Genomic DNA, 25,087 nt, shown 5'->3' with positions numbered 1-25,087 from the left:
CAGCAGCTGGACGAAGGCCGTGTTGCACCTCTTATACAGCACCACCTCCAGCAGGAGAGAAGCCATGTCACGGGTCAGAACGCCAGCGGCCTGGAGCAGCAGGTGGAAGCAGTCCAGGTTGTTGTATGCAGCACTGAAGTAGAGAGGGCTGCGTGAGCCATGTTTGCTTCTGTTAGGGTCGGCCCTGGCTTCCAGGAGGATCCGGACACAGTCCAGGTGACCCTGGCGCACAGCATAGAAGAGAGGTGTCCAGTTATACTTGACAGCTAGGTCTACCTGTGCTCCCTGTGCGATCAGGTAGTTCACACAGGCAGCATGACCCTGGTAGGCTGCGCACACCAGAGGGGTCCACCTCCACCAACCCCCATACAAAGACTGCACATTGATCTGGCCTCTGAAGTGGTCTTCCTGCAGCAGGCTCCTCAGTTTGTCCAGGTCTCCTCCACTGACGGTATCATAGAACAGCTGCCTGTCACCATGCCCTGCTTGAACAGCCATTCCTTCAGATGTCTCACTGTACCACACTGACTTGTAAGCTGTGTCTCAAACAGAAGGCATTATGGAGGGACTGAATGTGGAATTATGACATCATAACATGACATCATAACATTATTACATCATGACATAATGACATCACTCACTGATGAGTGAAAATAGATACCTGAAAATCCTACTTAAAGGACGGCTTTCCCGTGGGGAATATGAATATATATTAAAGGCCCAATCCGTCAAAACTCACTATTACTGACGCCGGTGGCCGTTAGTGTAACTGCAGGCAGCGTGTGAACGAGCTGACGCGCGGGCACCATACTCGCACGCGCACAAGCAGTTGCCTGGCAACAGCAGAGCTGTTAGTTGCTTTGTAACGTTAACTCATAAAAGTCACTTGAAAACGGCAACCTGGACAATTTATCAGTCAGATCAGCCTCGAGATGGCCAGGAAGGATTCTGGATGAATTAGGGGACGTTATTGTGGCATGTTTGGTCGTGTTTTGGCTTGCGTTGGCTGCGGGCAAGTCGATACTCATGTTAGCAAAAGCCAGGAAATAGCCTGCTCCCCCTGTATGTACGGTAATGCCTGGAGTTGACCAAACTGAACCAAACTGAACAATCAAACAATGTTTCATAAGCATAACAGTAACGTTAGGCATATTTAGGACTGTTAAATTCATTATCCACACAAGACGGTAACGTTATTAGTGGGGCTGGTGGTAATTTCTATAAATGTAAATTAATATTAGTTAGCCGCGATTAGCATCAAGCTAACATTACTAGTATGTGCAGTCCCACTGCAGTCAGAGCCTGCTGGCTGCTGGAAGTGGATACTCATGTTAGCACAAGCCAGGAAATAGCCTGCTCCCCCTGTATGTACGGTAGCCTACCGTCAAACAATGTACCGTAAGCATAACAGACAGTAGGCTAACGATAGGCATATTTCCGACTGTTAGATTCATTATCAACACAAGACAGTAACGTTATTAGTGGGGCTGGTGGTAATTTCTATAAATATAGCTAAATCTATTAGTTAGCCGCGTATAGCATCAAGCTAACGAATCACCACCGCAGCTAAATGCAGTCAAACAATAATGTTCCATGACCATAAGCATAACGGTAGTAACGTTAGGGTTGCATTACTTCACACAAGACGGTAATGTTAGCAGAGTTTTCTGACCAGGTGGTCAGATACTTGTACTACGGAGTGACAGTAAAAATCTTGAATCTTGAAAATCCATTAGCAAGCAGCTAACGTTATCTGGTCAAAACCACATTACACTAGCTACAAGCAGCAAGTTCCCTTCATGAACCGAAAACACAGTCCTCCTGACTCTAGTTTCCCCCCGATGTCGGTCACATTGCTGCTGTCTGGCCAGACGGGCTTCATTAGATAAATATTTATTTATTTAGTCTGGACTTTTTCTGGAGTCTGTGTTTGTTGTTTCCTTTAGCTAGCAGCTAGCGACGAGCGTAACGTTAAAAGCTACTTCAGCCATTTCCTGTTAGCGTCTAGGACAAGGGGCAAGCTCGACGTGAACGCGCGAGACGTCACATCCTCTAGCTGTGGTGGGAGATGCTATCCACTTCGAAACTGCGGTTTTCCATGTATCTTCTGAACTGCTGGTCGGAGAGAAACGCCCCTGGTCGCCATTTTTAAGTGACGTCAAGGCGCATTCACTCAGTGCCAATAATAAACACTTTGTGCACATTTATTTCTCGCCAAAACCAACGGAATGGGCCTTTAAATCTCACGCCCCTAAGGTTTTCGAATCCGTTGAAATTTTTGAAATTGGTTGTTCACAGCCAGAGATATCAACCATCTCTTATTTTTTGGCCCAGCCGACGCGTTTTACGTCAGATGGGCCAAGTCCGCCTTGCGGAAGTCGAGCACCTATGAACTACACTACTTGTGGGCCTGTGCCGCCATGGTCCCGCCTCTAGAGGTCCTCCACGCCCCTTCAGAGGTCTTGAAGAAAAACAAAAGGCAGCCATCTTTTCCCACCGCCTAGCCTACGGTAGCTAATGTTAGCTTCCCATAGCTCCTTGTAAAGAGACCATATCTCGGGAACGGAAGCACGTACAGACACGGGACTGGCGGCATTGGAAAGCTCGTCAAATTTTACATCTAGTAGAAGGTGTGTTGAAGTAACGAAATCAACACTGAGCAATGTACCCGTTTTTACACATTTTACATGAAATAGTTACATCAGATGCTCCTAACTCCTAGGAAAATGCCTTAAAATGCATGAATTTTTTTTTATGAAGACATCTCCCAACATATATACTAGCATTTAAATTTGGTGCAATTTGGAGGCAATTTTCTTTTTTTTATTATTATTCTTCTTCTCATAATGTTTTTATGTCGAAGCCTTCTTCTTCTTCTTCTTCTTCTTCTTTGAGTTTTATGGCGGTTGGCAAACATATATGTGCATTACCGCCACCTACTGGAGTTTGATATCAGCCAAATGCCTGAGGGGTGGGCGTGGAATCTAAGGCCACGCGAGCCCAGTGCATTGTGGGAACTGTACGATTTCGGCTCCCCGCACCCGCCCCTCCCAGATGCAGATCAGTGCCACCATAGCTTCTTTTTCTCGCGATATGAGATTTCATCTCAACGATACATATTGTCACGTTTTGATATCGCGATATATTGTGGGACGATATATTGTGACATCCCTAGTAACAAAGTATTTGTACTTAGTTACTTCCCATCTATTATAGCCTATGTTTATAAAAAATAAATACATAATAATAATAATAATAATAATAATAATAATAATAATAATAATAATAATAATAATAATAATAACAATAATAATAATTTAAAGAAATTGATCTCTGGACATATGAATCAAAAGATTACAATAAAAATCGATTCAAAATCGGAGAATCGATTGTTTTAACCCAACCCTAATTATAATATTGATAAGGATGTTCTGATGTTGATGTACTAATAAGACGCACAGCAAGAATGACTCTCTCTCAAGGAAGATAGCCAACAATATCCATTTATTCCAGTATTTTGTCTGTGTTATGAGAGTGATGTCATACTTTAACAATCACTTTACTCTGTTTCTCTATGCTAGTTCTGAACCTTTTTCACATTTAAGAAGCCCTAAATTGACACAACAAATTATACCATAGACCCACATTTGATAAGATCTTGTCCACGGGTCCCCCATCTGATAAGATTTTAGCTTTTGTGACGATCCTCCCACTCTCCTGACCCTGTCATGGAGGAGCCATGGTGTTGGGGTCGTTAGGCTGATTGGGTGCACCTGGGCCATTGCACAAGCTTAAGAAGACCTTCAAACCATTCAGTCTCTCAGTGGGCTAGCTCTGGGTTTTTTCAGAGGAATCCTGAAAGCTGTAGTAGTTCCTCGAATGACCACTTGAGGGAGGACCCGCGTGTTTACAGAATGGACTGAAACACGGTTTTGGCCTATAGCTAATTTCACGTGTCATAACAACTGTACGGTGTTGAATTTGTATATAACTTGTCCATTTAGAGTAAAATAGATGATAGAAAAGGGAGTGATCCAGACACCCCGTCTCGTGCCGTCTCCCGTGAGCTGCACAACACAAGGACCCCAAGATGGCAACAGACAACACATGTGAGTCCAAAGAATTATGGAGGGTTGGGTCATATTATTTAGGTCAGTGGTCTCTCTCCGCATGGACCTTTTGTTCTGTTCGTTTGTAGTTTGTCTAGTTATTTCTCCGAGTTTTAGTTAATAAATAAATTATTGTTCTAACTTTTACTTTGGTGTAAGACTCCCCACATTTCATTTTAATGGGGGTGGTCATACATAAAGTTAATAATTGATTAACTAAACTAACAGCATAATGCATAGTGTAACATAGCAACATCTCACTCATCTTGGTGAATATTGCTCATAGAACCGGGGTTGTATTGATAACCATAAGATTAGGACAGTTGCATTCAAATAATTAAAAAAGAAACAGGTGGAGTATCTGTGGACAAAGTTGTGGTCCTAACTTGAGTTGAAAAGGTCTGGACTTGAGATCTACTAGAGATCGCGCATCAAGAGGACTAGCCTATACTGCGGCTGCCCATTGCATGGCACCGTCCGTTGGAGGAGCCGCGCGTCGTTCACCTGGACCTGCGCCCAGTGCCCCCTGGAGCTATTTAGGAGCCACGAGCGAGTGCTGCTGACAGGGTCACTTTATAAACGCCGCCTACGGAGGAGGCAACGACTAAAACGAGGAACTTCAGACAGAGGGCTACTACTCACTGCAGGCTGGCTGTGTGTCATAGACTGTATCACTGTGGTGTGGTGTGGGATCTCCCGTCTGATCACACACTTTATCATGTGCTGATGATGCGCCGCAAGAGTCAGAGGGATCAATTCAACGCTCCTCTTTGGGATGTAGCTACAGCATAGCCTGGTGCTGATCGGGATCTGTGTGTGCGTGTGTCTGTGTGCGTGCGTGCGTGCGTATGTGTGTGTGTGCGCGCGCTGTGCGTGTGTGTGTATGCGCGTGTGCTCTCTCCCAGAATAGACAGCCCAAGGAAAAAGAAGAAGAGAGGCGGGATCGGTTAGTGCCTTGAAATCCAGGGTAAAGCAAGTAGCCTCGATCCTCTGTTATTGATATCGGCTCGCGCTCCATCCGTGGAATTTGATGGACTGATCAGTGGATGTGATGCCCATATATATCATCGACCGAAAATTTCCCGACACACCTGGTAAGTCGTTTACGCACCCCGAGAGCATGTTGCAGCGCGGGTATACCTGAGCGCGCATGTGTGCGTGCGTGCGTGTGCGTGCGCATGTGCATGCCCGACTGTGTGTGTGTGTGTGTGTGTGTGCGTGCGTGCGCGTGCGTGTTGAGAGTGTGACACGGGCGGCCGGGGCAGCATGCACCAGTTGATCATGCCATCCCCTCGAGTTTCCGATGTGCAACAGGAGCTGTGGAGCTGGCACGCATTTAGCTGCGTTCGGCCGTTGCAATGCAAAGCACCGTGTGTGTGTGTGTGTGTGTGTGTGTGTGTGTGTGTGTGTGTGTGTGTGTGTGTGTGTGTGTGTGTGTGTGTGTGTGTGTGTGTGTGTGTGTGTGTGTGTGTGTGTGTGTGTGTGTGTGTGTGTGTGTGTGTGTGTGTGTGTGTGTGAGTTTTGACACCTGTGCTGCATTTGCCTGAAGGAAAGATCACTTTAATACCCCTATCATATTCCTGGAGGTGCGTCAGTGGTACTCGATAGATAGAGCGGGCTTATGCGGGCTGTTAGGCTACAAATTCTCTTTTTATCCTATGGTATTATATCCCTGTACTATAGGGACTTGTACAATAATTGCCTTGATGCTTACTCTCAGGCCATGAGATTATGATAGATTATTTCTCTTGTGTCATTTGCCCTGCTGTCAACCGTAAGGAGATAGCCTGTGATGGACTTTCAGCTGGATCTTTGGCTGTCAGTCTCTGTCAGTGATTAAAAAAAAAATCCTGCTGACTGAGTAGTATTATTCTGTGTGAGGCCTGGGATTCGGATCCCCAGAATGTGTTATTTTAAGTCAAGTAGGCCATATTCCACCACTTATTCCAACTTAATTCGGTACATATGCATTTTCACATCATAGCCTGCCCTAGATGATTGCTACTGTAGAAAGTGACTCAACAAGAGAGTACCCTCTCATGTTGACTTGTGTATGCACGAGTCACACATGGCTGTTTTCAGGTGTCTCAGTGAATGATGGCTTTAATTTTGAAGTGGTTTGGAGGTCTCACGGGACTCAGGAACTGTTTATGTTTCAGATATATCACACAGCATGAGAGAGGAGAGAGGAGGAGAGAGACAGAGAGAGAGAGAGAGAGAGAGAGAGAGAGAGAGAGAGATGTTATGTTGTCAAGTGAACTAGAAATACCTGCTATTTTAGTACTGTACTTATTCTGTGAGGGTGAGTTGTTTGCAGCTCTTAAACATATTTATGTCTGACTTAATCCCCAGTGAGTCATGTTAACACAGTAAGTATATAGTATGAGGGAGACATGTTGGAGGAGGGCATAGGCCTACTATGGTGCTCCGTACAAGTCATAGCGGACATGCCTCAGCATACTGAGAAGGAGTCAGTTAGTTTAAAATGATTTAGGACCCCTCACTGTCCCGCTTTACACCTCTCTCTCCCCTCTCCCTCTGTTTCTGGCAGTCACATTCCTTCACCCCGCATCAAGTCAGAAGTCACTCCATCCCCAGGCAGGCAATGTGACAGGATGCTAACTGATGGATATGTAACAGCCACACTAACAGTGGCACGCACACACCCGCACACGAGGCTTGACTGGAGTAGCTAACAACACGTGGCTGTTATTATCACCCGTTACATGTTTGCTCGCAGCAAATAAAAGGACAAATATTATGAGCAAAGTTGAGGCAGGGTTTCTGGGCCCTGCAGGGGAGAGAGATTGTCTGACTGGAAGTAGGGATGCAACGATAACCGGTTTGAATGATAACTGTGATAAAATTCCTTAACCGTACCCTTTCAAATCTTCATTATCATTAAAAGCGTGGTACCGCGTGATTACCGTGTTACCATGATTACAGTGCTTTGAAAAACATGGTAAATACTGTCCATCAACAACCAAACTTGGCATCCGGTCCGTCTCCCAGATGCAAACGTGCATGCGCCTTAAGAGAAATGATTTCAGTGAGTGTATATATCAATCCTTTTTGGGTCTGAGTTTTCAATATAAAACTTGGTGAAATGATTTCTGAGTGTATTAGTACTTTTTGAACATTTTCAGCACATTTCAACAAAGCGTGATGATACTGATAACCGTGATAATTTTGGTCACTGTAATGGTGATATGAAATTTTCACATCTCTAACTGGAAGTTCTGATTAACATGTGGACTCGTGTCAAACTGCGCTCTTCACTTTTTCTCCACTTTTCAATGTGTCATTTCTCAGGCCCATTCCTTTTTGTAACCTTCCATCTAGACCCCCCATTCCAACTTCCAGCACACACCGTTATCAATCACACAGAGACGTGTCACCTGCCAGCCCGCTGGGCCCGGCTCTCATTCCCAACACGTCCTCTGTGTTGACCATTTGTCAAGTCCCGCGGCGTCACACCGAGCGTCATACCGAGGGGACTTTTTTGTCATTTTGGAACGAGCCGGGTGTAGTCTAGCAGAACTCCCACAAGGTGACGGGACAGTGTAACATTCAAGTTGCCTAAGCCGGGGGTGCGGCTGGTAGGGTGTTGGGGTGGGACCGACATATAGGTTCCTTGCCTGTCACACGAGAGGGCCGGGTTCCGGGTGGCCCGCATGTGGACATGTGTTCCGTTTTTTAAACATATAAAAACCATAACCCTGACTTTAACCAAGTTGTTCTACTTCGAAGAAACGCGGTGGCGTTTTCAACCAGGAAACGGTGTCACACCACCGGGCCGGCCGAGCAGGTCCCGTGGGAGGTGCAGCGCTCGAGTCGCGGCTGGAGCCCGCGAGGTGAGCTCCGTGGGAAAATGACAAAGGGTATACCTTTCACGTCAGTATTAGTCACCCCGAGCGGGCATCCGGGTAGTGTAGCGGTAGATTCCCTGCCTATCAACATGAGGGTCGCAGGTTCGCACCCCCGTGTTACCTCCAGCTTGGTTGGGCGTACATACAGGCACGATTGGCTTCGTGTCTGCGGGTGGGAAGCCGGTTGGGGGTATGTGTCCTGGTCGGTGCACTAGCGCCTCCTCTGGTCGGTCGGGGCGCCTGGTCAGGGTGGAAGGGAACTGGTGGGAATAGCGTGATCCTCACATGTGCTGCGTCCTGCTGGAGAAGCTTCCCGCTGTCATCAGGTGAAAAGAAGGGGCTGGCAACTGCACACATCATGTGTCGGAGGAAGCATGGTGCTAGTCTCGGCTCTCCCCAGATCGGCAGAGGGTGGAGGAGTGACCGGGGCAGCAGGGGAAACATTTCAGGAGGGGGGGGGGGGTTTAGTCACCTCGAGGGACTTGACAAAATGAGTGAACATAGGACGCGTTCAGCTGCCATCAGTAGTGAGAGTAGTGAGACCGGCCATGGCCCATAGTTGTTAATGAGTTTGCACACTGATGGCAGTTGGCAGGGGAGTTGCCCCCCCCCCCCCCACCCCCCACACCACCTACACTAATTAGTGGCGAGCACGTAGACGTGGTAAAGCAGTAAATACCTTTTCAGATGATGATTTATGCTTTGAGCCTAATGTGAAGATCATTGTAAATAAAGGTCATCAACATTTATTCTATTTAATGAAGCTCTGTCATGTTAATGTGGGGATCGAAGTCTCCCATGAAAATGTAGAAAAACAGAGAGTAGTGCGTTTTGGAAGATAAACAAAAACCAGCAAACGGCTCTTTGGTGCAGCGGTGATGATGTTGGTGGAAAATTAAAAAGCCTGTATTTGTATGGCTAATGCATATAGCGGTTAAAAACACACACCTACGCGTTGCGCGCACACAGTCACCCTGATGAAGGCATGTGTGGTTTTGGGATGTAATTACGTTTCTCTAATGCTGTTGTTGTTGATGTATTGGAACTGCTTGAAACCAAATTGCCCCATTGGGGACAATAAAGATTCTTTACTACTCTAATACTCCTGCATATTTGCCCATATGCCTATTGTGGAATCACGTCTTTACAACCAAACCGGCGCAGAGGGAATAATATCCATTCCATTTAGGGCCATGGCTCAGCTAAGTGGAGTCATGTGACCCACTGTGCTGTGCAGTGCTGGTGTAGGTGGGGGCAGCTTTTAGGGAGACGGCAGAGTTCACATCTCGATGATGTGCCGGTGTCACAGCTAAAGCATTGCTGTGCTGCTGCATACACTCTACACTACAGTAATGGCCACTCACTGCAACTGCAGTGTAGTTTACATTGGTTCATTGTTTAGTCATGAAGAGGATTGAAGGGGCTTTGAGATCCAACAGGACTGTGGTTATGTGTGTGTGTGTGTGTGTGTGTGTGTGTGTGTGTGTGTGTGTGTGTGTGTGTGATGTGTGATGTGTGTGTGTGTGTGTGTGTGTGTGTGTGTGATGTGTGTGTGTGTGTGTGTGTGTGTGTGTGTGTGTGTGTGTGTGTGTGTGTGTGACACGTGTGTGTGTGTGTGTGTGTGTGTGTGTGTGTGTGTGTGTGTGTGTGTGTGTGTGTGTGTGTGTGTGTGTGTGTGTGTGTGTGTGTGTGATCATGTGAGTCTGTGGCTCTCTACTCGTTCAAAGGAAGCTAGAGACTTTGTCCCTATAGGTCGGGGTGCTCTCATCTCAGCCAGCACACAGAGGGACCCACCCATCTGCACAGGCGTCTCATTGACACCAGCTTGTAAAAGTGTGTGTGTGTGTGTGTGTGTGTGTGTGTGTGTTTGTCTGTGTGCAGGAGGTTCTCTATATCCGGTATAGAACAAGTGTGTTTGCATGTGTGCATGTGTGCACGCATGCCCGCATGCCCGCGCGCGCGCGCGTGTGTGTGTGTGTGTGTGTGTGTGTATGTTTGTGTGTGTGTGTGTGTGTATGTTTGTGTGTGTGTGTGTGTGTATGTTTGTGTGTGTGTGTGTGGGCGTGCGTGCTTGCGTGCGTGTGGACTCTTGGTTAGGGGTTAAGGATTAATTGGTTTCAGAGATAGACTTAACTGCTTGCTACATGAACTTTGTAAAGTTCTCGCTTGCCCCAGAGAGGAAAACACTAGACTTTAGTGAGACGCAGAGAAACATTTATTCCCTTATTTTCTCTTCTTAAGAGGTTTTTCTTTTGTCTGGAGTGCAGTGCGGCTAGAGGGTAATTCCAATTGTTTTCACCTTTTGTTAAATTATTATTATGATTATTATGATTATTATGATTATGATTATTATGATTATCATCATCAGATTCTGTTGTTTGTTTCTTTTTCATTTGTTTTCTTATCCCCTTTTCCTCCTTCCATCTTCTTTCTTCACTTTGCACCTCAACATCTGGTGACTTGACAGTTGAGTGTTTTTCTAGGCTGGCAGTTTAAATTATTATGTGTGATAATAACCTATTCCCACACAGGAAATATATATATATATCTTGAGGTGCCAAAGTCTGTTATTGATACTTTTATAAACATTGTTCACAGTGCATATTAAGAAAATGTATTAAAATGTATCAAAAACCTGCTTGGAATTAGGGATGCACCGATACAGTATATCGTCCGTATAGCGGTATCGGCCGATATTGGGCTTGTTGACTGCAATCGGCCATCGGGGAAAAAGATACCATTCACCGATTGCAGTGGCCGTCTCGCCGATATTTAGCCCATCAGTGACAGTTGGGCAGTGACATAATTTGTTGTTTGTTTCATAAATACGTGACAGTATGATTGAATTGGTGCTCATTCAAAGATAGTGTGATGATGAAGGGCTCAAAAGACTTTAAAACAGCTCAGTTATTTGTTTATAATGAATCGTTTCCCTGTCAAAAAAGGTGTATTTACACATTGGGATCATCGGTATTGGCCCAGAATTTTGCAATCAGTCCCTCCCATTTGGAATGAAGATCGTCTACATGTACAAGTGCAGTCTTTAGCTAATTTTTGTATAGTTTCAATGGTTTTTTGTCTGTTTTTCCCCCTCAATTTGATGGGAGTCTCTCTCATTGTCTCCTCTTCCCTTCTGCTGCTCATGTGTCCTGTGCCTCTCTCCCCAGGTGAGCTTTTACAGCCAGTAGCTGAAGGAGGAGAGCTGAGCATGACAGAGACCAACCCCCCTAAGTCGGCTAAGAAGCCCCGCTGGACCTCCCTGGAGATCGGCCTCATTACCATCGTCTCCCTCCTCTTCATCGTCATTGTGGCCCTCATCATCCTCTTTGCCACGCAGAAGACTGGTGAGTGCTGAATGTCAAACCAGTGAACCAAACTATAGTAAATGATCAGTCAGCCCATAAGTTAGCCTGTCCATTAGTAAGTGAGAGAGCAGCTCTGCACTGTTCCTACATGCAGATTCTGAGCTGAATCTGATATCCCATTTACACCTGGCATTAAAATGTGTTTTGGGTGATCAGATTGCCATCGAATAGTGCCTGACCACATGAAAGTACAGGTGTAAATGCACCCAAGACACATTGAGGATGGATTGTGATCCGATCTGACAAATCACCTCCGGAGGTGGTCAGGGACACATTGAGACCACAAGTGTAAATGCAAATGCGTTCTTAATCCACATACAACAGTCAGTGCAGTTTTGCGGTGAATGCTCTACACTATGGAGCTTGCCTGATCCCATCACAATCGGATCTCAATGTGGACCCTGGAGACACATATTAACACGTTCACTGCCAATGACGTGTTGATACGTCAAAAAAAAATCCAACGGTTGACTGCCAATGACGTGTTAACACGTTCACTGCCATTGACGAGATATCTCGGCTTACAGAATCCAACGGTTGACTGCCAATGACGAGATATCTCGGCTTAAAAAAAAAAAAAAAAAATTGACGGTGGGACGTGGATCAACGCTCCCCACGTCTCCTATAAAAATATTGGAGCAACCGAACGTGTACAACCCATTCCACCGACCCACTAAGTGGCGACAGTGCTCTCCAAACTAGAGGAAGGCAAGCAAAAAGCAGTGTGAGGAAGCCATTCTCATGAAAATGGATTGGCGAAAACGCTTTCGCTTTCGCGTTTGGGAGCTGGCGGGGGGGGATTGCAAATTTGCATAATAGATTATGGGTGCAAGACACTTTGAAACACGCAGCATAAATAAGACCAGAATCGCAAAAGCTTCATCAAAGCTCTCAACCGAAACCGCAAGAAACGAGCGAGCCCATATCCAGACTTGCCGAGCGGCCGCCAGCAGGCAGGAGCAGCAGCAAAGCAGTGAGCCTGGTGACGCGAGGTTACAACAGCAGCAGAAACGAGCTTGTGACACGCCCGCTGCAGCCAAGAAGAACACACACGGAGGGAGGAGTTTGAAGTAGAGGGGGGTTTCCTGCTGTTACGGAGGAAATTACTGTTCAAAACTATTGTTTAGATGTCTGACGTCTTACTGATGCCAAAAATGAATGGTTAAAGTGACTGTTCTATCGAATTTCACAAAAAGCCGTTTATCTCAGCTTAAATTTTCAGACGCTGAAACCATGCTGTATTCAACTGCTAATGCCTACATAACTACTAACTCTACAAACTAACTCTTTTAGACAGAGAAAGCACACATTCTATTAGTTCTTTTGAGATATTTTGTGTTCACAAAATCTTAGCAGAAAAGAATCCTCGGGTCTTGAAAGATGAGCCAGAATCCTCAAAAAAAACCTCTGGCAGAAGCTACCTACAGTAAAAAAAAAATGGCTGGCAGTGAATGTGTTAATACCAGGAGTAAATGTAATCAGGTTAATGTGAGCAAGCAAGCACTATCCGATTGCAATCGGATCACCCAAAACACATTTTAATGCCAGGTGTAAATGGGTCGTGACGGGTCTATTTCTTGGCAGTTACTCTAGTTTCACATGATCCAAATATGAAGAGCTTTTCTAGACTGCCCCCTGTGGACTGTGTGCATGCATAGACCTCCTGTAGACTGTGTGCATGCATAGACCCCCTGTAGACTGTGTGCATGCATAGACCTCCTGTAGACTGTGTGCATAGACCTCCTGTAGACTGTGTGCATCCATAGACCTCCTGTAGACTGTGTGCAATGCATAGACCTCCTGTAGACTGTGTGCAATGCATAGACCTCCTGTAGACTGTGTGCATGCATAGACCTCCTGTAGACTGTGTGCAATGCATAGACCTCCTGTAGACTGTGTGCAATGCATAGACCTCCTGTAGACTGTGTGCAATGCATAGACCTCCTGTAGACTGTGTGCATGCATAGACCTCCTGTAGACTGTGTGCATGCATAGACCCCCTGTAGACTGTGTGCATGCATAGACCTCCTGTAGACTGTGTGCATGCATAGACCTCCTGTAGACTGTGTGCATGCATAGACCTCCTGTAGACTGTGTGCATGCATAGACCTCCTGTAGACTGTGTGCATGCATAGACCTCCTGTAGACTGTGTGCATGCATAGACCTCCTGTAGACTGTGTGCATGCATAGACCTCCTGTAGACTGTGTGCATGCATAGACCACCACTTTAACTGAGCTCATATGATTAATGGGAAGTACAGTATGAAGGAGGGCAGTCTTCAGCATTTTACACAGGTGAATAACAAGCCTCTTCAGCTGTGCTGTTCAAGCACAGTGCAAAAGGACAAGCACTGAGCCAGAGAGAAGAAGGCAGTGTGCAAAGGTCCCTTTCACACCATCAGTTCCATTTCAGTTTACCGCCCCTTCACACCATGTCTGTGTACCTAAAAGTCTGTGATATTTCAGAATATTTCAGTTTGAAAACATATACATTTGTAACTTTTGTAACTTGCTGTAAATGTCATCAAATGGGAATGTAAACAGACACCTGAATGATTTGACGTGCTTAAACAGCCAAAACATACACAGAATCTGGACATCTGTGCGAGCTTCACTTAATGCTGTTCATGCGGTAAAGGCACATACATTGTGTATCTTTCTAAAATATAGCACATTCAAGCAATCTTGTCATCCTTGTTGTGACTGATGAATCATGATTGGTGGCAGATGGACCTACACACAGCCTCTCTCCGCTGCTTTTCAAATTAATTATGCAACTCCAAACTCAAACATCAGCTTCCCCCTGTCAAAGCAGGCAAACCTACTCGACAGACACCAACGGTTCATTCATTACCACTGTACTTTGATTTCAAATCAAATGAATTAGCTTCTCAGCAATGTCACAGGACCTTTTTTTTTTTTTAATCATGATGAATAACTATATACTATATAAATCACAGACCAAGTTCATGTTGATGTTCATCTTTATTGTCATATGTATAAATACAATGAAATTCTTATGCTCGGAGCACCCTCAGCCTAAACACACAAGGACATGGTCACACAGACCAACAAGAAAAAAGAACCTGTAAACCTGTGTAAACCTGTGTAAGCCTACATAACTCTGTAGGCTACACAACACAACCACTAACAACTATGGGTTATTCAATGACCTTTAAATGAATCATTGACAAATGGAATACATGCTCGCTTCTGAAGTACAAGACCACTATAAATATTACAGATAATCAGATAGATAATAATATGTGACTGATAGGGCTGTCATGCCAGTGTGTGTTGTGTCTGTGTGTGTATACAGGTGTGTGTTGCCAATATTAGCTATCTTTTGCAGTCTCATGCTGGATAAATGTGTAAACTGCCATGTCAGGAAAGTGAAAAGAAACTGTCATGAGTTTTTCTGTGTGTGTGTGTGTGTGTGTGTGTGTGTGTGTGTGTGTGTGTGTGTGTGTGTGTGTGTGTGTGTGTGCGCGCGTGTGCGCGTGTGTGTGCGTGTGCGTGTGTGTGTGTGCGTGTGCTAGTGTATGTCTTTGTGTGCAGCATAATGCCTTCACGTGAAGCAACGCATTTGAAGGTCATATAAAGACCAGTGTTGTATGTTTGCCTGTGTGTGTGTGTGTGTGTGTGTGTGTGTGTGTGTGTGTGTGTGTGTGTGTGTGTGCGTGCGTGCGTGCGCAGTGGTGTAATGTAACTAAGTATAAATACTTAAGTACTGTACTTAAGTATTTTTTCTGAGTATCTGTACTTTACTTGAGTATTTATATTTCTGTCAACTTTCACTTTTACTCCGCTACATTTCCCAAATAAAATGGATACTTTTACTCCACTACATTTCCCCCAAGCATCTTAGTTACAAAGTAAAATCAGAAGAAATTGCGTAGCCTGCAAGCAATCAGGTTTGGCAAATCAGTGCTCCTAGTTTTCAAGTTACGTTAATCACGATCCACACGCCATTCCATTTGGTGGCTGTAATGCAACAAAACGTTGTTTGCCCAGACATGTCTTTTGCTTGATTTTTTTTTGCAGCATTTACTTGTACTTTTTACTTTCAATACTTAAGTACATTTAATATCAGAAAATTACTTTTGATACTTAAGTACAGAAAATATCAAGTACTTTAAGACTTTTACTCAAGTAATATTCTAATGAGTGACTTTGACTTTTACCAAAGTCTTTTTCTGGGAAGATATCTTTACTTTGACTTAAGTCTGGTTTTCACTGATCATAAAATTATAACTTCAATTATAGCCAATAGATTAAAGGACATAGTACCTCATATAATAGATAATGATCAATGTGGCTTCATATCAGGTAGGCTGCTGTCAGACAATATTAGAAGGACTTTAAATATAATAGATTATGCTCAGAACAATGACATGAATCTTTTACTTTTAACATTAGACGCAGAGAAAGCCTTTGACCGGGTCTTGTGGCCCTTTTTATTTTTAATTATAAGGTATTTTGGCTTTCATGAAAAATTCAATATGTGGCTCCAAGGAATGTATAAAAACCCAATGTCCAGAGTAAAGGTGAATGGCACATTATCTAGGAGATTCTTAATCCATAAAGGGACAAGACAGGGAGATCCTCTCTCACCTATTATATTTGCTATTTGTATAGAAGCACTTGCTGAAAGTATACGGAAAAATGATAATATTAAAGGCGTAAAGATAAAAGAACAACACAAATTAGCATTGTATGCAGATGATGTGATCATTTACTTAACATCCCCAGATCAATCCCTGCCAAACTTAATGGAATCAATCTCAGAATACAGCAAGCATTCAGGTTATAAATTAAATGAAAATAAATGTGAAGCACTAACACTTAAAAAACAGATACCACCAGAACTTAAAGATAGATATAAGTTAAAATGGGACCTAAAGAAGATTAAATATCTGGGAATATATCTTACTGGAGACATACACACATTGTATAAAGATAATTATCAAGTTTTGGAAAATAAAATAAAACATGATCTTAATCGATGGAAAATGATGCCAGAATCAATATTGAGTAGAGTAGAAACCATCAAAATGATGATTCTTCCACAATTTTTGTTCCTATTTCAAACTTTACCAATACCTATACCACACAATAGCTTTAATATATGGAATACAGTGCTCTCAAATTATATCTGGAACTACAAAAGAAAAAGGAAAAAAATCACCTTTTATTAACCCAACCTAAAGAAAAAGGCGGCCTTAGTTTTCCAGACTTAAAGACTTATTTTCAAGCTACTCAAGTAGATATTATAATGAAATGGATGAATAAAGGAGTAACGACTAAATGGAAATTAATCGAAGAACAATCAGCATTAATAGCAATTGGAACACTACCCTACATAAATCGAAATGAAATGCAAAAATACAGTGGAAATAATATATGCTTAGAAAATACATTAATAAACTGGAAATATATTCGCAAAACATATAAATTAGACAAAGATTGCATATATTTGAGAGAAATTGCGAAAGATCCAGATTTTTTGGCTAATAAAATGGATAATGTTTTGGATGTATGGGCAGGGAAAGGCTTAGAAATATATTCACAGCTGATCACAAATAACATAATGGACTCATTTGACACATTAACAATAAAATTTAATATAGATAATAATAATTTTTTTAAGTATCTACAAGTAAGGAGCTATCTCATGAAACATCACAGACAAGCACAGGGTCAGATAATACACAAGCTATTACAATTTATAAATAAAAATAGAATCAGTACAAGTAGCAAAATTTCAAAACTATATAAAATTTTACAGGAAACAAAGATGGATGAAGATAATACCAAAGAGAAATGGGAAACAGAATTGGCAATACTAATTTTGGAGGATGATTGGACAAATGCATGTAAAAGAATATTTAAGACAACACAATCAAAATATTGGAAAGAATTTGCTTGGAAAGTTATTATGAGATTCTTCTTAACACCAAAAATTACTTCAAAATATAGTATATCAGGTAGTGCAGAGTGCTGGAGGAAATGCACGGAACAGGAAGCAAATCATGCACACATCTTTTATTTCTGCCCAGTGTTGAGAACCTTTTGGGGGACAGTTCAGGAAAAGCTCATAGATATCTTCCACTTAAAGAAGCCGCTACAACCACTCAACATAATATTAGGTATCATACCACTAGAGATAGAGATCGAAGGAGATAAGTACCTATATACAATAATTCGTATAGCAGCACTAAAACAAATTACACGGAACTGGCTGGAAACTAAACCACCAACTATTAATAAATGGAAACTAACAGTTGAAGAGATTAAAAAAATGGAAGAAATCACATACAAATTGAGGAATAGAGAAGATGAATTTGAAAGAAACTGGAGTGGGTGGCCCCTGGAAATAGGAGTGGAAAATTAAAACAAAACGTTGCTCATTTCGGGTCTGGAGGTGGCTGGATTCCTCCACCCGTTCACACTGGGCCTGTGGGCGCGACCAGTATCCAGAGGTCTTCTCTGGGTGCTGGTCGCGCTTGGAGACCAAGTGTGGATGAAAGGTGATTAGGGTAATGAGTGCTGCAGGTCCCCCCCCCCCTCCCCCCCGTCCCTATACTTACTTTGGTGTGTGTGTGTGTGTGTGTGTGTGTGTGTGTGTGTGTGTGTGTGTGTGTGTGTGTGTGTGTGTGTGTGTGTGTGTGTGTGTGTGTGTGTGCGTGCGTGCGTGTGTGTGTGTTGGTAATTAAATGTTTATTTCTTTTATGTTATTTTCCTCCTTTATTTTTTCATTTTTTATTTTTTATTTTTTATTTTATAGTTTTTCTTTCTTCACATTTTTGGTGATGTACACAAAATATATACAAATTATAAATGTCGCAGGATGAATGGAACAATGAAAACATGTTGAATGTCAATGATATACCTGCAATAAAGTATAAAAAAAAAAAAAAGTCTGGTTTTCGAGTAGCTACTTTATACACCACTGTGTGTGTGTGTGTGTGTGTGTGTGTGTGTGTGTGTGTGTGTGTGTGTGTGTGTGTGTGTGTGTGTGTTAGATCCAATTTGATTGACAGTTTAGAGCCTAAATTATTCCCAGCAGAGCGAGGCAGAACTGACACAACACTGATAAATAGTTTAGGATTATGTGTGTGAAAAGGATGAGAAAGAGAGAAAGATAGAGAAAGGAAGATAGGAGGGAGAGAGCGGCTATTTGTCATATGACTAATGACTGCATAAATCCCATTTAGTGATGATTTGTTTTGCATTTTCTTCCAGATGAAATCTGCACCACAGCCGACTGCACACAGTCAGGTAAGCACTGTCTGTCTGTCTGTCTGTCTGTCTGTCTGTCTGTCTGTCTGTCTGTCTGTCTGTCTGTCTGTCTGTCTCTCTGTCTGTCTGTCTGTCTGTCTGTCTGTCTGTCTGTCTGTCTGTCTGTCTGTCTGTCTGTCTGTCTGTCTCTGTCTGTCTGTATGTCTGTATGTCTGTCTGTCTCTGTCTGTCTGTCTGTCTCTGTCTGTATCTCTGTCTGTCTCTGTCTGTCTGTCTGTCTGTCTGTCTGTCTGTACTGTATGTCTGTCTGTCTGTCTGTATGTTTTCGCGCGAGTGTGCGCACATACTGTACATGCATCTCTCTTGTCTTATTAGCTGTTTTTCGCAAAAGAGGATGGAATGGTACAATTTAGTCTGAAGAAAAAGCCTAGAGACTTCAAATGTACTTCAAGACAATGGAAACCTTTGTGAGGCTTAAGATTTGGTCTGTAAAGCTCACATTACAGTACCGGATATTCTGTGCCGAACTTTGGTTCTGACCAAATTGTCAGGAGGGGCAAATCGTGGATAAATTGGCGAAACACTCCTGTAATCTGAGCCCGGCACGGTGATCAAACAGAAACATTACATGAACAAACAGAAGCATACCAAACATTCATGAGTTTTCATAGGGTAATTTCCCTATGAAATTACCACAAGTGGATCAACTGGAACAACTGGTTCAGTAAAATATATATATATATATATAAGACAATTTTACTGGCATCATGAGCTTGAATGCCCCACCAATAAGGTTCAAAGATTGAAGACTTGTGTGTAGCCAAAGTTACAGTTTGTCCAAATATTCAAGTTTTAGTTATGGACCTTCTTTCGAGTCTCCTTGACTCCAGGACTGGCTGAGACCACTTTGCATCGAATGAGCCACGTTTTATTGTAATATTGTTGCTACTTCAGTCGTCTTGCCTCCAGTGTTCCTGTGGGCTGAAGCGTATCTCTTTCAGACTGGTGCAGTGTGCCTCAGCAGATGTTTATTAAGTTGGTCCACCGTCTGCTCTTTGCTCTTAATTGGACATCCTGGCAAAGGGGCCGTGAGAATTCCTCCATGCTTCTTCTCTCATCGTCAGGCCAGTCCTCACGTCTTCCTAGCTAGTGAGATGGTTGGCCTGTCTTGACATGATCTCACACACACCGGTCTCAAACGCGGTGCTCCATACAGCTCCATACGTCAGTGTGAGACGCTGTGATTTTGAGGCGCGTTAACTCATTCAATGCCAGAGTTCCAAATAAAAAGTCACCAGCCACCGCCAGGGTTTGTGAGCATTTTGTTTTCACCGACACTGTGCGTCTCTCACCAGAAAGCAGAGAAAACTGCCTTTCTGTGCAGCAAAGCGGGCGGAGCGTTCACTCCCGGCTCACACTCTCATCTTCTCCGTGAGGAGCTGGTGCTTCCTGGTACTCGATGTGTGGAGGCCTGGGAGCATATTTGACGGCTATGTCAGGGTTTACAAAGCGGATGACTGATCTAACTGACAGTTAGACTACCAGTTTATTGTGAAAGAAATCATTCCGTGTTGAGTGACTGTCAAGAGCCCGTGTGACAACGCGTCCAGCCCGGGGGAAACAACTCCTTGTACCGCGCTTTGAGGCACCGGGCTGGATGTGTTTTGAGCTTCCTCCATGAAGGGAGATCGATGCTGAGAACGCTGACTGGTTTTGTGGGGGGAAAACTCTGGCTTGCAGAGGACTAGACGAGTATGGTAATCACTTCAAAGGTGGCCAAGAGCGCTATCTATCGTATGGCAGTGAAAAAACCCATTGACGCAGAATGGCGGGGAAGCGTTGATTCTGAAATAACGCAATGTTGCGTCTATGGCGGAGAATGCTTTAACACCTATAAAAGGACGGTGAGATCGAATGTTCTTCATAGGTTGAGGCAATGTCTCGTCATAGACACTGGGTTAGCTGGCTCAGCCTGGCTGGGGGCGTGGTCAGGGTGGGGTAAATCCCCCATTCTATCCATTCAGCAAAGTAAAAGCACATCTGGGCAGACGTATTGTGTTCTGCTCTAGAACCCCCAAACCTGTAGTTTAGAGCTGCAGCACCGTCCTTTGGTGAGTCAGCCCATTGAGATACAGTATATCGGCGGTTTTACCCCACTCGCGCGCCAGCCGTAGAACATTTTGTGGGCGTTCCCACACATGCCGACTGTCTGGAAGGAGTTTCATGTGACTATAAAGCATATGTCTTTCAAATACCATTTTACTACGAGAATAATGTTTGTAATATGCCCAATTGTCATTATTAATTTCACACGTCATGTTGATTTCTGTGTTTATAGGACTTATTCTTCTTCTGTGGTGTTTTATGGCAGTTGGCATCTTTTATGTTGCATTACCACAAAAGAAAAAATGTTTCCCTGCACTTCTAAGAACTTGTTCTCCCTCTGCCCATGCAGCGTCTCGCCTGATTGAGAACATGGATGCCAGTGTGAACCCCTGTGATAACTTCTACCAGTATGCATGTGGAGGCTGGCTGAAGAAGAACATCATCCCAGAGACCAGCTCCAGATACAGCACCTTTGACATCCTACGAGAAGTATTGGAGGTCATCCTCAAAGGTCAGACACCTACATACAGACACACAGGGTTAGGGTTGCAAAAAGCAAGGGGGGGGAATCCCCAAACTTGCAATTTTTACCAGTTCCCGCAATTTTACTGCAATCAAATCACATAAAACGCCGCAAATTGCAGTGCATTTTCTGAGGAAAAGGTGCCGCGGCCCGTGGGAGGATCACGCTATGCCCACCAGTTCCCTTCCGCCCCGAACAGGTGCCCCGACCGACCAGAGGAGGCCAAAAATCACAATGTTCTTAAAATAACATTAGGCTACTCAATGGTAGAATGGTAGAATTTTTCTCTTGGTTTAACAAAAATACAAATTGAAGGCTGAATATGAGACTAAATGACCATGGATGTTTTATTATTATTTAGAGTAACTGTATTTAATCTAATGATGAACTGTCATCATATGTATCATATCAGAAAGCAAGCCATACTTGTTGTACAAATGGATTAAGAGCAGCTTAAATCAGTTGGCATGAGTGTGTGAGCTAAACTGCCCTTCGAGTGCAGCTCTATAGATACACTGTATCTATGTATCACATCTGATACAGTATCACAGATGTTGTGGGAATTTAGCTTCAGAGCTGTCTACCATGTGTGATGTGAATTTGTCCATAGAGGTTCATCACTATTAGTAGCATAATATATAGTAGCATTATCACTGTGTGTGTGTGTGTGTGTGTGTGTGTGTGTGTGTGTGTGTGTGTGTGTGTGTGTGTGAATCTTAATTGTGAGTCTGTGTGTGTGTCTCAGGTGCTTCACCAGCTCTTAGCAGCCATGGGAGTCTTGCTATGACATCGCCAATACAGGCAGGCTCATGTTACACTGCATATGTCTATATGTGAGTGTGTGTCAGAGAGGGGAGTGGCGGAGAAAGAGACGGAGGGTGAGAAGTGTGTGTGTGTGTGTGTGTGTGTGTGTGTGTGTGTGTGTGTGTGTGTGTGTGTGTGTGTGTGTGTGTGTGCAAGCTTCCATACTTAAAGTTGTCAGTGAGAAGGTCACTGGAGTCCTGAGCAGACAGTTGATAGCAAATCTTGGGTACAAATCTTTCACAGCCAACCGAAGCTCTTGATTTCCAATTCATGTGCCAATATCTTCCAGTATAATAAAGGGAGTACGGCTATGGCTGAAACGGAATCATATCCCTATAAAGATATTATTAATATATGTATGTATTTATTATATATTATATATTTATTTATTTATTATTATATACTGTTATATCTGGTTTATTATATTATTATTATTATTATTATTATTATTATTATTATTATTATTATTATTATTATTATTATTATTATTATATATTTTATATTAATTATTTATATGATATGATTCAGTTTCAGTTCTACTCTCACATAATGTATCGTGAGCGACTGAAGTTTATAGTTTAAACTTTATCCACCTTTTTTATAACGGTGTGAGAGAGCTGCCGCAGACATTAAAGTTTACCCACCTCTTCTTTCTAAACCACTCCAGCCCTGGTGAGGAGGACTGATCCAGTGGGGAAGGAAAAGCAGGGTCTAATGGCCAATTTCCACCGCTGGTATCAAAGCGGCCCCGCCCAGCTCGTCTCGCTTTTTTGTCTCATTCCACCGATCAAAAACGTGGACAGCCCGGGTTGAGTCGTGCTAGTTTTGGTCCCTGCTTTGTTGAGGTTCCAGCCGGTACCATACGGTGATGTGAAAACACTGTAGACGACTGATTGGTCAGGCAGAATCGTGTTTACTCTATCTACTGACTGTCAATGCTGCATACCAGTTTAGTGGAGCTTACCTTCTCTTCTGTTATGTTATTTCCATCAGTCTTTTGTGTTGCTGCCTTCGGCTCTGGTGAAATAAAATCGATCTCCTTACTCAGCTTTAACATGACGGTGGTTTTCAATTGTTTTGAGAGAAAAAAAAGTCCGCTCCTCAGGAAGCCCTTGTAGTAGTCTAGTAGGAACGGGGGGTCCCCGCGCACCCGAAAGATATATTTTTCTAACATAGATTTTTGTACTCCTCAAGGTGTCTAATAAACAAATTTGGTTGTTACCCCGTTGAAATAGTGTCCCATGGGTGCGTTTGGCGGCCATCTTTGCGGGCATATTGCGATGTCTGATGAAAATGGATAAGGGTCATAACTTTTGAACTAGACGTCATACAGAGACAAATGACACCACTTTTCTGTATGATTTCTGCATGAGGAATTGATTGAGAGGGTTGTTTTAATGATTTTAACAGGTTTGGTATAGTAAAACTCAAAAACATTTGAAAAAAGTGTCTAATTTACTCTCAAAATCTTGCAAAAGAAATCTATCTACATATTAATCCATGGGCCAGAAGGGTTGGGAATAATGCTCATATTGATTTTTGGCAAGGTATACATCTCTAGAGTTAGAAAATATGTGAGAGCATTGCACCAATGGTAGCTAAATGTGTGTTATCACTCGATTTATAACACCATGCAAAACACTTTTCAAACCTAATAGTTGCGGGACTTAGGGACATTTGAGGCTACGTTCATGCAAATCAAGTCTAAAAGCACCAGATTTTGCCCAGAATTAGCCCAGGGCATGCTCTAACAATTGAGCCAGAGTGCCCGAGCCGGTGACCCCCGGGGTCACCATGGGGGCCAAATCCAATATGACCACTGTCCGAAAAAGATTTTGGCTATAACTTTTGAAAGAGATGAGCTAGAAATACAGACTTGGTGTCTATCTTATATTTTTTGACCATTAGAAAGGTGTTGGAATGCTTATCTTTACTAATGATGAAGATGTGTGTGGACCCCTAATCTGCATATTTCCAAGATGGCGGCTACCTGAATATGAGTTTTACCATAACTGTTGATGCTTTTAGTAAACTCGGTGTCCATTTTATGGTTTTTGAGTTTTAGAAACACATTGTAATACTCAGATTTATGATTTAATCTATCTATAGTACTCTACTTTGCATAGTAAGTAGGCTACCAATATGGCTGCTATACCATTTCTTTTTTACATACACTTTTGTAGTTGTAAGAATGAGTTACCATCAAACTGGTGGAAACAAACAATCTACAGTATTTATCTTACATATTTCATTGAAACAATTAGACAAGTGAGTAACACTGAGGTATGTCCATGGGTTGGGGGGGTTAAGTTAGATTGAGTGTAAAGTGTTTTTTGTTTATATCCTTATATCCACAGCCAGATTAATCAAATATTGTTGTCTTGACCTCATTGTTGGTACAGGCACTCTTGCATCCACATTGAGGTGCCACGGGCTCCAGCTTTACAGTATTCACAGCACCCACTACATGACCTTTTGCAGCTGCAGCAGAGAATGATGACTCAGGCTTTACTGGCATCTGGAAGATGGGTCCAGTAAGGTTCCCAAGTCTTGGTCATGGAGTCCCAGTACCAGCCCCACATACTGAACTCTGGATATTTTGCTGGACAGAGGTTGCTGATTCCAGTAGAAGCTGGTCTGCAGCAGTCCCCATTTGACATGCTGAATCAGTGCATCTTGGGTGGGAGGCAAGTTCTCAAGGGACTTGGTACCATTTGAGAAAAGCTGATGTCTGGCTTCATCTACTTGGCTGGAGACACAGCTCTTGCTGGACATGACAACAACCATAATGCTTCCAGTCTTTGGACATCGACATCTGAGTTGATCGGTTCAGGCTCCAAGGTGAAGGCGTCCACAGTCTCAGTGAGATCCGCATGTTGCTTCCCAAGCTGCCCATCCACTTCTTTTCCCATAGCCCTGGAAGGCTGATGTAGTATCATATCCTTTTAGCACATGGAAGAGATGTAATGCCAGTGATCTCTGGGGACCAAGAACATTGCAGATTTTGTGAACATAAATGTACTTTCCACATGTGAAGCCGATCCAGTGCTCTGTGAGGCCTAATGTGT

The 25,087-nt window shown here is 43.2% G+C and overlaps 1 protein-coding gene across 1 annotated transcript in view; it reads left to right on the top strand.

Annotated features, from left to right (window-relative positions):
• Window positions 1-5,078: 5,078 nt before the first annotated feature.
• Window positions 5,079-25,087, top strand: part of LOC310777022 (neprilysin-like) — a 55,821-nt gene continuing 35,812 nt past the window's right edge. The window contains exons 1-4 of the mRNA XM_083637268.1: window positions 5,079-5,203; window positions 11,146-11,322; window positions 18,590-18,625; window positions 21,042-21,203. Of these exons, the coding sequence (XP_083493394.1) occupies window positions 5,161-5,203; window positions 11,146-11,322; window positions 18,590-18,625; window positions 21,042-21,203 (418 nt within the window). The 5' untranslated portion in view covers window positions 5,079-5,160. The remainder of the gene's footprint in view (window positions 5,204-11,145; window positions 11,323-18,589; window positions 18,626-21,041; window positions 21,204-25,087) is intronic.

The sequence above is a fragment of the Poromitra crassiceps genome (assembly GCF_964638095.1).
Source record: "Poromitra crassiceps genome assembly, chromosome: 5".
Classification (NCBI taxonomy): Eukaryota; Metazoa; Chordata; class Actinopteri; order Beryciformes; family Melamphaidae; genus Poromitra; species Poromitra crassiceps.
The sequence above is the reverse complement of the archived record's forward strand: the minus strand, read 5'-3'. Positions and strand labels throughout refer to the sequence as shown.